Source organism: Equus przewalskii, chromosome 2, assembly GCF_037783145.1.
Source record: "Equus przewalskii isolate Varuska chromosome 2, EquPr2, whole genome shotgun sequence".
In the NCBI taxonomy this organism is placed as follows: Eukaryota; Metazoa; Chordata; class Mammalia; order Perissodactyla; family Equidae; genus Equus; species Equus przewalskii.
Genome location: NC_091832.1, coordinates 39,160,374 through 39,172,704, shown reverse-complemented (window position 1 = coordinate 39,172,704; position 12,331 = coordinate 39,160,374). Strand labels below are relative to the sequence as shown.

Sequence of the window (12,331 nt, the reverse complement as noted above, 5' to 3'; positions counted from 1 at the left end):
CCCAACCGCATCGCACCTCCAGCTCATATGGGGAACAGGACCCTGGGGCTTGCACAGCTCCCTGGGGTCTGGCTGAGGCAGAGAGAGGTACCTCTGGGGACTCTGAGAATTTCTAGACAAGCCGACAGAAAGGGGAAGCTTAAAGCTGGGGGCCTTGTTGGAAGGCGCAGGGGTCCAGACACCTGGGAGCACCAGTGATCACCTCAGAGGGTCTGGAGCAGTGGCCCAGATGGGGTGCCCTTCATTCTGGGAACCCTGGGTTGCTTTTCAGCCCAAACAGGTGTGCGTGAGTTTCCAGTGGAAGGGGCACCAAGGGCCTAGGGACTCCTGGTCCAGATGACTAACTTGTCCTGGCCCCCCCTAGTCCTCAGGTAGGGTTGAGGAGGGCAGGGGTCTAAGCCCCCTCTCCCCCCGGGTCTGCCCAGGAAACTGGCAGTCGGGGAACCAGGGAGGCCAGCACAGTCATGGCTGGAAGGACGCCCTGGAGAGGGACACGGGCTGGGCGAGGGAGGTGAAATGAAGGCTGCGTCCCACCATCTCCCATGGGTGGGGGATGCACCCAGGTGGGACCCTGAGGTTTGGCCATTTCCTTTCGGGGGTCTGTTGGGGACACCCCTTGTGGGCTGAGGGACTCCTCCTCATGCTCTGCACTCAGAGCCCCCACCTCTGCCTGGGCACCATGACAGCTGTGCTTTCTGCCCTCCTCACGCCAACCCCACTGGGCTGGGAACCCCCTGCGGGCCTCGGTTCTGGCTTGTCCATTATCATATCCCAGTCCCCAGTAGGGCATGTGCTGTTTGTCGAGTGAACGAACAAAAGTTCAGGATCACAGATGGGATGGGGTGGGAGGTAGTGAAACGGCCTCTTTAAGGCCCAGACCATCCTATCTTCCTTGCCTGAGCCATTTAGGGTCCCAGGACATTCAACACAGATCTAGTTGGACCAAGAGTCACTGAGACCTGGGGTTTCCCCAAGAACCTCAAAACCACTGTGGCGCTGAGCTGCGAGGAGCCAGGTCAGAGGCTGGGACCCTTGAAACGGGGCATGGGGTCAGTCGCAAAGGAAAACGAGGCTCAGGCTGGTGAGTGTGTGCCTTGCTGTGTGTCTCTGTGCCTGGGAGTGTGCGTCTCTGTGCCTGTGAGTGTGCGTCTGTGTGTGAGCGTCTGCAGCCTTTTGCGCCGCTGTGAGTCTCCTAGGCCCTTGGTAGATGCTCAGAGTCCCCGGGGAGCCAGGCTGGGCACGTTCCCGTCTTAGGACCCAGGTGCATCTCCACGGGGATGAGGTGGCCCAGGCGGGTCCACGGGGGATGGGAAGCGAGGGAGACAGCTGAGTGGAGGGAGCGGCCGGAGGTGCTCCAGCCACTGTCCTTCTTGCCTTCTCCTCCTCCTCCAGTCCCCTGCCCGAGCCCTCCCGGGACTCAGAGTCACTGCCCAGGAAACTGGCAGGTACAGCTCAGCACACCTGCCCTGGGCTCCTGCCCAGACTCACCCGGGGCTGACCCCGGACCGCTGACAGCACAGGGCCCCACCCAGTGCCAGCATGAGGGTACGGAGCGGGCAGGCGGAGGCAGGGGCCCGGGAGGACGGCCTGGGCAGGGGGCAGAGATACGAGCCCAACACGGCCTCCTCTTCACGGACTCCGGGGACAGGGGGCAGCGGGAGGGTCGGCGGCCCCGAGCTTACTCCTAAGCCGGGTTTATACTCTAGGGGCTCTGGGCAGCTCAGCGCCTCCTGGCCGCCCTCCCCTCCGGGGCAGACACTTAGCTTCTGTCCTCCTTTGAGGCTCCTGACCGGTGAGGGGGAGGGGAGAGGAGACAGCCCTCCGGCCTCCCGGCACAGGGCCCACGCTGGCCACGGCCACCCTGCCCAGCCAGGGCCTCTGAGCACAGGCACGGCTTCCTGCCCTTCCCCACAAGGCTGCCTTCTGCAGCCACAGCGAGCTGAGCCCCCGAGCGGCCCCAGAGCTGAAGGCTGGGAGGACCCTCTCCTTACAGCCCGGGAGGTGGGGTTCCAGGGAGCCGAGGAACCCCCCAGAGTCACACACAGTGCGGGGTGGAGGCAGGACTCAACGCAGAGCCTCTGTCCTCTGCAGAGGCTCCCCTGAACCCCACAGGGGACAGCCCGAGCTTCGAGAGTCCCGCTCCCGAACTGCACGTGTCCTGGGACTGGCGTTCATCCCCCAGCCTTTCTCCTGTTTCACCTCCTCCATGTCCGCAACAACCCCACCCATCGCTCCCCAGGACCACTCAGAGGGCCTGCTGTGGGGACCCAACAGAGAACAAAACAGACAGGTCCCTGCCTCCGTGAGCCTATGTTCCAGTCGGGGAGACAGCGAAGGAAGGAGAACACAGTGGGACACAAATTACAGTGAGTAGGGTAAAGAATAAACGAGGGAACCTCATTTAAAGTGGGGGATTTATGAGGTTGCTATATTATGCCCATCACAGAGAGAAGGAAACTGCAGCCCAGAGAGGCTAAGCAACTTGTCTGAGGTCACACAACAACTGAATGACAGCTGGGATTTGAACCAAGGTTTTTCACCACCACTCTCCCCGGAGGAGAAAAGCCATTTCTTCTCTTCCTGGGGTCTTGTGGGGATTCAGCACGCAGGAGCTGGCCCCGACTATGTGTTGACTGTGTGTTCTCTGTTATTATTTCCCACGGAGAGGAAGGGCTGAGAAAATTCCAGCCCAGCCCCTTGACACACCCTCTTCTGGAGCCATGAGCGTGATGAGCGACGATGACATGGAAAAATGCTCAGGGATCTAGTGTTCAGAGCCAAAGGGGGCAGCACTGTCCACATAGGGTAATCTCAACCCTGAAAACCGAACAGGCTCGTGGAAGTCACCGGCTACCCGGGAACCGGGGTTGTCTCAGGGTGGGGCCAGGGTGACTGTCGCTTGCTTCTTTACGCTTGTCTGTACAGGGAAAAGTGCCTCATAAGGACAAGCGCCGTTATTTATGGCCTAAAGGAGGCGGGGTAGAGCGCCCCTACAGATGGTTCCCGCACAGGTGACCCAGCCCCGCCGTCCCCAGACCCCTGGCAGTGCCTCTTGGGGGCTCCCCTCCATCGTGAGGTGACTGTCCATTGGCGTCTCTCTCCCCACTGTTGAGTGGATGAGGGAGGGAGCTCGCTGGGGCTCCAGAGCCCCCAGGCTGCGCTCACTCACTGCCCACTGCCTGTGGCCCCAGGAGTGCCGTCACTGTCATTCGAGTCTACCCCCTGTCTCTTGGAGAGCAGGGACTAAACCTCACGCATTCGGGCTTCCCTGTGATCCTGTCTATTGCCCAGCACAGGCTATTTTTCTCTGTTTTAAATGCCAAGACTACTTGTGGACTCCTATTCATCCTGCAGGACCCCGCTTGAATGCCCCCTCAGTTCAGAAGCTTCCCTAGCTGCTCCTTCCATCCTCCCTATGACAGTAACACCACTACATGATGGCTGACACCTACTGAGCACATCCACGTGTTCTCTCCTTCCATCCTCGCGATCCCACGAGTGGGTATGCTTACTCTCTCCATTTTACAGGCGAGGCTCAGACGGGTGAAATGACTTGCCCAGGGTCACACCACTTATAAGCAGCGGCGCGGTGTGACTCAGAACTCACGTTCCCGACCGCCAACACCAACGCTGGTTCCTGCCTCCGCTGGGGCACAGGTGCGAGCCTGCTGGGCCTGTCTGTGAACCCCGCCTCCCCCACGGGCTCGCGAGGGCCTCTGGGGAATCCTGTTCACCTTGTCACTCAGCATCCAGCACGGGCCAGGCCCTGAGTAAACGCCAACTAGCGTTGTCACATGGCACTGGCCCCAGGAGGCCCCTAGAAAAGTCTGCTGACGGGATCAGTGAGCGCCTCTTCCCCACCCAGCCCGGCCTTCCTCCCCAGACGGGCTCGCCCTCGTGCCTGCGCTTGGCCTTCCCGGCTGGAGTTCAGCTGCGGAGCACAATCGCTGTGTGACATGAGCCGGGTGGTCTCAGCCGGGGCCCAGGAGGAGCATCTTTTTGTAAGTGGCGGCCTGGAAGGACCCAAGGCTCTGGGCAGGTGTCTCCCAGCTCACGTCCCACGGCCCCATGTTTCAGAGCGAAGTGTTGGGCTGGCTTCTCAGGAGGAAAGAAAATACCCAGCAGAGACCCCAACCCATGGCAGGGAGGGTGGGGGGTGGGAGGGTACAGTGCCCGGCCCCGCTCTCGGCACCTCCCGCAGGAGGTTGTTAATAAAAATCCACCCTGGCTGCCGGCGGGGAACAAGCAGGTGGGGACACTCGGTGTGTGACACGTCCAGCGTCAGAGCGGGGCCCCAAGAAGTGGGTGTGCCCTGTGCACATGGACACACACACTCTTAACAGCTGTGTGTATAGTTTAAGTTAAATTGTGAGCTCTCCCCTCTTTCACATGCGGGCCCGTTTCCAAAGAGAGGCCCCTGTCCCTTGAGGAGAGCAGCCCAGAACGCGGGCTCGGGATCCAGGCCGCCTGGGTTCGCTTCTCCGATCCACCACTTAGGAGCCCATGAACCCGAAACACCCAGCGACCCGCCCTGTGAGTCAAGGACAGTGAAGCACTCGCTTCTCAGGGCAGTTGGGAGGATGAAGAAAGGACACGATCTCTGCAAGCTACTATGGTCACTACTGTTACCATTAACTCAGGAACAGGAAGAGCGGCCCCCTCGTTCACAGAAGACCCCAGCGTCCCCCACAACACTGGAGTCATCGGGTGACGATGCCTGGAAGACCCCAGCCGGGGCTCTCTGCCTCCAGACGCAGCCTGCACGGGGCACAGCCACAGAATCTTCAAGACCTCTCTGTTCCCATCCTTGCCCCTGACTCAGAAGGCCCTCCTCAGTCCACGCCCCCCGCCCAGGAAGGTGGAGACAGCTGGCGAGGCGCTGCAGGCCCAGGGAGAGGAGCTCCCGGGAGCAGAGGTCTCCATGCTGCGCTCTGGGCAACCCGGGGGGCTCCACGGGGACGCTCGGGGCTGCAGACAGGGCCCCAGGCACCGCTCCCAGGCCATCCAGAGCAGTGGCACCCCATTAGGGTTCTGTAACAGTTATTTCTATAAAGAGCCTGTTGCTAAAGAAAATAATCAAGTTTGAATGCTACCGCTCTCATGGCCTTTTTGGGACAGAAGCTTCTTCTTCTAAGAATGAACCCATTTGATGCTCCTCGCTGTCACCCACTGGGAGTGCTGGCCTGTCACACCCAGCAAGCCTATGGGCCCTTCCTCCAAAGACGACCCTTCAGAATCGATGGCAGTGAGCGGGTGCCGCCTCGAGACATTTCCAGACTTTCCAATCTTTCCCTCTTCCCTCCCGGAGCCCTGTTTCCAGACTCCGCACACCCCTGTCTGCACCCTGCCCTTTGTGCAGCCTCAATTTGCTAGCTGTGCCCACCGCTGACCTGTGACCCCCGGGGGTCAGAGGTGACAAAACCCGCTGGGCCTCTCTGTCAGGGACTTGGGCTGGAGCCCGTCCTCCGTTCCTCTTCCTGCTGCCGAGCTGCCCAAGCGACAGGCAGGACATCGCCGCACAGCCGTGCACAGTAGGCCCGCCTGGCTTCCTGGCCTGCTTGGGCCTGCCCAAAATGTTCTGGCTCCCGCCAGCTCAGTTGCTGGAGGGACGGTCACGCAGCTCCGCAAATTAGATCAGCCAGCGGTGTCCTCCTCCCACGAGATCCTGACCGCAGCCTGGAGCCGGACAGACTTCCCCTCGGCCCACGTCCAGCCTGTGGCCGGCCCCTGGGGAGTCATAGGGCTCCCTGGGAGGGAGGCGTGGCACCCAATTTATACACAAGGAAACTGAGGCACGGCAGGGCGCTGCGATAGAGCCGGAGTCACTCAGCCGGGGTTAGCAGAGCTGGGCCTCCAACCCGCTCGGTCTGGGGCCCAATCCGGTGCCCTCAGCCACGGTACCTCCCCTGCAGGAGCCAAGTGACCCTGTCAAAGGACATACCAGTTCATGGCACAGGTGTCACCAAGCACACGCCGTATGACAAGGACTGGGCAGGAAGGAAGGACGCGGCCCCGCACTGGCACAGCACAGGGGCCCGCAGAGCAAGAGCTTGCTGAACGGGTGACAGTGACGACCCTCACCCGCTGTGGGGACACTGGGGGCCCTTAGGGGCGGAGGTGGGAGAGCAGGGGAGGACAGGGGCTGCCCTCCTGAGCGCAGGTCAGCACGGGGCCCAGGAGCTTCCTCGGTCCTCCGGGGGGCACTCACCATCGATTGCCACAGCTAACGTTGCCGGGCTACCCCTGGGTGCGGGGCCCTGGGATAGGCACGCAGACCTAGTCCTCACAATGGCCCCGGGGGGGAGTGGCTGGACTTGCGTCCCCCTAGAAGTTATGTCCATGTCCTAACTCTGGATACCCATGAATGTGACCTTATTTGGAAAAAGGGTCTTTGCCAAAGTAATTAAGTTAAGGATCTTGAGAGGCAATCCCCCTGGATGAGGGTGGGCCCTGAATGCACCGACAGGTGTCCTTACAGAGATGGACGAGAGACTCGCAGAGCAGAGCAGAGGCCACGCGATGGCGGAGGCCAAGATTGGAGCAGTGCGGCCAGGAGCCCCCAGGAGCTGGAAAAGCTGAGGAAGGGTCCTTCCGAGAGCCTCCGGAGGGAGCGCGGCCCTGCTGAGCCCTTGACGCCAGACTTCTGGCCTCCAGAATGGCGACAGAATAAAATTCTCTTGTTCTGAGCCACCAGCTTATGGTCACTGGTCATGGCAGCGACAGAAACTAGTACAGGCAGGTCCCGCCTCCTTACTCTCCAGATGCGGCCCAGAGAGGCCTGGCCCGAGGAGCCCGAGGCAAGTGGGCAGGGGACTCCCTGCTTTGACCTTGGCCCCCCGACCCCCACCCTGCCCCGGTCTATTCTCAACACAGCAGCCAGGGAGATCCTTCTACAATGTAAGTCAAACCTTGACGCTCTGCTCACAACTCCCAGTGCCTCCCGTCTTACCCAGAGTGAAATCTAGAGTTTCTATGACCACGGGCCCTTTCCAATCCAGTGTGCTCCCAACTCTCCACCCTCAGCTCTTCCCCTCCCAGGGCTGACTGGTCTGCACCACCTTGGTCTCCTTGTTTGCATAACCACCTCATCCACTTCTACCTCAGGGCCTTTGCACCAACTGTTCACTGTCCTCTTGCCCCAAGTAGCCCTCTCGCCCTGCCTTCTCTTCTTATAGCTCCTGCTCAAGTGACTCTACCTGTGAGGCCTTCATGTAAAATGCCCCCACCCCCACAGACACTTGCTTCCTAGTCCTATCCCGGCTTTTGAAAAATAATTTTTTATTAAAAAACTTTTATTTTTTAGAGCAGTTTTAAGTTCATGGAAAACTGAGCAGAAGGTGCAGAGCTCTCCAGCATACTCTCTGCCCACACTCACGTGCAGCCTCCTCCATTATCATCGGCACCAGACTGCACCTTTGTTACAACTGATGAACCGACACTGACGGGTCATGATCGCCCCAGGCCCATCATTTACACCGGGGTTCGCGCTCGGTGTTGTTCCACAGAATTATGGGCTTGGATAAACATATAAAGACCTGTATCCACCACTGCAGCGTCGTCCAGAATAGTCTCCCTGCCCTGACAGCCCCTGCGCCCCACCTGTTCCTCTCCCCTTCCCCGCACCCCCAGCAACCCGATCCGATCCTTTCACTGTCTCCGTAGCTTGGCCTTTTCCAGAGTCTCATATGGGTGGAATCACACAGTGTGTGGCCTTCTCAGACTGGCTTCTTTCCTTAGTAACGTGCATTTGAGGCTCCTCCACGTCTTTTCCCGGCTTGAGAGCTCCTTTCTTTCAAGTGCTGAATGACACAACGTGGTGGGCAGGTTCCCCCTCCTGAAGGACACCCTGGGTGCAGCTTCTGCTGCTACGAACACAGCTGCTATAAACACATGTGCGCACGCCCCTGCTTTTCCCTTCCCGGATCTCTTCCTTTCCACTCGCTGAGACACACGTCTCCCTCCGTGATGGACGCCTCACATCCCCGAGGACAGAAGGCACCCCCCTCCACCTGCCAAGAGCCACATCTGTAGCAACTGCTCAGAAACCAAGTGTGACAACCGGCTAAGTCCCCCTCCCTTCCCGGCGTGTGACTTGTGAATCTTTCTGGTTCTGGGGCCACCGGGGAAACCGTCCAGGGAAACTGGCTCAGGGGCTCACTCACTCACAGGGAGAGCAGAACAGCTCCCACTTCCAGCGGGAAACTCGAGCGCTCACGCGTCTTTTCACAACGGGAACAGGCTACGAGCCGGCCCGGGGCTGCGCGTCCTCTCTGTCCCCGAGTGCACTGGTGTGCGGAGCACGGAGCACCGGGTGGAGAGACTCGAGCCTGAGTCACGGGCTGAAGCCCCAAGACCCTTGCTTCAGGTCCTCCATCAGGTGACCTTGAGGGGGGTACCGAGGAGGGGAGGGGGCCCGGCATTTGCCCACCACTCTCCGGCACGGGCACGTCCTCAGCATCGTCCTCCGGAGAAATGGGGCCCTACGCCCAACGCAGGGATGACGCTCAGACAGGCAGAGTAACTCACGCCGGCCGCACCACCAAAGTTTCAGAGCAACATGGACCCTGGGCCCCAAAGCCAAGCTCCTTCACCACCCCCATCCTGCCTCTTTCCTTCCTTCCTTCACTCACTCACTCATTCAAGGAGTGTTCATTGAGGGGGGATCAGGTCCCAGGAACTGCTGGGGTCCTAGGGTACAGTGGGACATGAACTCACCCACTCTCCTGGAGCTGGCTTTCCTGTGTGCATGGGAAAGATGGAGGACAATAAACACACGAACGATTGACTGTACAATGTATAAAGGTGGCCAAAAGTGCGTGGGAGGAACAGGAAGCTCTGTAGGGGGGCTGGGTGGGGGTGATTATGGTGTGGGCATAGTATTTAGACGTGGGGGGACAGAGAAAGCTTCTCTGATAAGGTAACATTTGGGCAGAGACTTGAAGGAAGTGAAGGAAGGAGCGATGCAGACATCTAGGGTAAGAGCATTCTGGCCAGAGGAAACAGGCAGTGCAAAGGCCCTGGGGTGGGAATGAGCTTGGTATGCTGGAGGGCAGCAAGGAGGCCAAGTGGTGGAGGGAGAAGCAAGGGTGTGGGGCTGAAGCCATTGTGGGGGAGGGGCTTTGAATTCTCTTCCCAGTGACACTGGAAGCCCTTGGAAGGGTTGTGAACAGAGAAATGACACCCTCTGACTTGGATTTTGGAATGAGTTCTGACTGCTGGATAGGGGGTTTGGAACGGGGGTGGGAACCACACCAGTGGAGGGGGGCCAGCTAGGAGCTGCTGTACACACAGGTGACAGGTGCCACAGGTGGCTGAGGCTGGGGTGCTCTGCGGTAGAGGTGACGACGAGGAGGCCTCCGCGGGGCTGCAGGTGGGGCTGCCAGAGGAAGGGGGGGTCCCAGGACGACCCCAAACGGTTCAGCCTGAGAAAATGCAAGAAGGGGGCGCCACGCAGGAGCCCCTGCGCCTCCCTCTCCGGGGGGCGGGGGTCGGCTTTGGCAAGTCCTGGGTATGGAGGAAGAGAAAGGTCCCGACTTGGATCCCCAGGTCCCTTCAGCTTCCAGAACACTCGGCTTAGGCAGAGGGAGGAGGAGGGGCGGCGGAGGGTGAGGAAGCAGTTCCAGGTGGCAGGGCCGCCTCCCCAGGAACAGGGTGCCCGGACGCGGCCAAGCAGGCCAGCTACCCACCAGCGCCGCTGGTAAACACACGGTTTCCAACAACAAAGCGGCCGAGGGTGGGTGCGGGGGTGGCGGGAGGAGCCGCGGGGACACCTCGGCGGGGCTGGCGGGAGGCTCCGGGAAGTCCTTCTGAAATGGCCCCAGGGCCAGGCGGAGGGGGCGGCCCGCGGGGGTCCCGGGAGGGCGCGGGGCGGGGCCGGGCTGCGGTCCTGGGTGGGGCTTGGGCTGCGATCCCACTTGGCGGACGGGAAAGGGGTGGAAAGGGTAGGGGAAGGGGGTGGGTGGGAGGTTGGGAGGGGAGGGGCTGGGTCGGGGCGCGGATGGGGGGCGCGATTGGGGAGGAGGTTGGGGCTTGGGGTTGGGGCGCCGATGGGGGCTTGAGGTTGGGGCTTCGGATGGGGAAAAGACGGGGAGGGGCCGGGCTGGGGTCCCGGACGCGGATGGGGGCGTGGGGACGGGGTCCCCCTCCCGCGGCGGGGACCGCCCGCTTCCTCCCCTGGGCGAGCGGGCGGTAAACAAACGCCGTGATGTCACGGGCGCCGCTGACCTGCGGCTGAACCCGGAGCTGTAAATGAGATGCAAGGTGCCAGCAGCCTGCAGGCCCGGCCGCGCCGCACGCTCCTGCGCGCCGGCCTGAGCTTACCCCAGCTGCGCGCGCGGACAGGATGCTGCCGACGCCACCAGACATTGCAACACGCAGCCAGTCTGCTGGCCGCCGCGTGAACCGGCCCGCCGCCCTCCGCCGCGCCCCCTGGCAGGCCCCGGCCCAGCTGCAGCGCCGCCTCCCTCCTCCGGAGCATCCCTGGGGCCGGCGGCTTCCACCCATCTGGGGGCGGCCGCTCCGCGAGGGACCCCATCCTCTGCCTCCCCGGGGGGCCTCCAAACCCAGGGCCCGGCCTCCTCCGGGGTCAGCCTTCGGCTTTCCGCCCGACCCACTGGGGAGGTGCCCGCCTCTGCGCTCGGCTTTCTGGGAAGCTCGCTCCTCTGGGGCGCGCGCAGGAGGCCTTCCTCCAGGTGTACGCAGAGGCCAAAGTGTCCTGACGGCTGCCCACCAGTCGCTCCCCCTCTCCACCAAGCAGGGGGCCGCGGTTTGCTCCAGAGAGCTCGGGGAGCGGTCCTGGACTGCACAGCCTTGGCAGCTCCCGGGCCTGAGCTGCCCTTTGGAATGGAAAGCCGCCTGGCTGGGGCCCTGCAGGCCGGCACTCTGCTCTGGAGTTGATTTGCTGTGTGACTTTTGGATGAGTCATTGGCGTCTCTGGGCTTCACCATCTCCGTCTGGGGAATTGAGAATCGAAACTGGCCTCCCTCTGCTCACCGTGGGGAAGGTCAAAAGTGCAAGAAACCCTCCCCGGACGCGGGGGCGGGGGGGGGGGGTTGGGGGGGTGGGGCACGAGGCCTCAGGTTCAGGGCGTGCTGCCGGCCGTGGGAACTGGAGCTGCTCAGAGAAAGCCGGGCAGCCGCCCTCCTCACCCACCTGCCCCCAAACTCAGCCTTCTGGGTTTAGTTCGAGAAGCCAGGGCTGCGGGGGGATGGTTAACTAGTCCCCTGGGCGCAAGGAGCCCCCTCACTGGCTCCCCTACTCGGACTCCACTTACTGAAGTCCTTGTGGGGGTTGAGGGAACCTGGAAATGACCTCAGAGCTTTGAAAAGCACCCCAGGACGGCAGCGAGGCCCGGCCAGCGCCCCTCGATGAAGTTCGTCTTTCACGCCCTCTCCCTTCACAGCACCGGCTGTGTCGTCTATACAACATTTTGTCACTATCTGAAGTTTTAACAGTGATTTTCCACTTGTTTCCCCGTCGCCAACACACACCCTCTGGAACCGAGGTGCTCAAGGTGAAGCCCTAGCTTGGGAATCAGGTGGCTGTGAATATGTGAACGAATGAATGACGTCATTTTGCCACCCCTGTGAGGTGGGCGACAACGTCCTTGAGGGGACCTTGGGAGGGATGAAGATGACAGCCGGTGCGGGGTGGCTCTCACGAGGACCGGTCACATAATTTGCCAGGCCCTGTCCATAACGAAAATTTGGGGCCCCGTGTTCAAAAATTGCTGACAACTTCAAGACAGCCACAGCGGGGCGTTAGTGCCGGGCCCTTCTGAGCGTGGGGTCCCGTGGGGCTGCCCAGGTCACACACCCGGGGAGCTGGCCAGGGCAATACCCAGGGGGCCGGAATGCCAAGTCACGGGCCTTCTGCCCCTGCCCTGGGCAGCAGGAAATCTGGCTCCGACAGAGCCACTCCGTGACGCAGAGCCGACACCGCCTCCCGGACAGACAGCTGACAACGGCCAGCTGACCCAGAGCTGCCCGCACACGTGCGACGTGAGAGCAGTCGGCCTGGAGCGGATCAGACTGAGGGGCGGCAGCAACCATGTGACATCGCCCTCGCCAGTGTTCACTCAGGAGCTGCTCTAAGAGCTACAGTGAGGCCACACGCACGCAACCCCTTAGCTTCGGTCCCCAAATCCAAAAAGCTCTAAATTCCTTCTCCTTAATTCTGACCCGTACATTTAGGCAAGTCCTCAAGGGGCTGTGGGCTTGAGCTATTGGCCCATTTTAGAGACGAGGCCCTGAGGTCCTGGAAACATCAAGGGCGTGGGCAGGAAGCAGCTGAGCTGGGCCCCCAACCCTGGCAGCCCTTCTGGGAGCTGCTG

General features: G+C 61.4%; 1 protein-coding gene across 7 annotated transcripts in view; it reads right to left on the bottom strand.

Annotated features, from left to right (window-relative positions):
- DHRS3 (dehydrogenase/reductase 3) overlaps positions 1–12,331 on the bottom strand; it is a 39,895-nt gene that overhangs the window by 10,802 nt on the left and 16,762 nt on the right. Inside the window, exon 1 of one of the 7 annotated variants that reach the window (XM_070603090.1) lies at positions 10,321–10,412. The exons of 5 other annotated variants lie outside the window; for them this stretch is intronic. In XM_070603090.1, the coding sequence (XP_070459191.1) occupies positions 10,321–10,365 (45 nt within the window). In that variant the 5' untranslated portion in view covers positions 10,366–10,412. Of the gene's footprint in view, positions 1–8,715; positions 8,785–10,320; positions 10,413–12,331 lie in introns of those variants that run through there. One more of the 7 variants, XM_070603103.1, reaches the window with a different exon arrangement.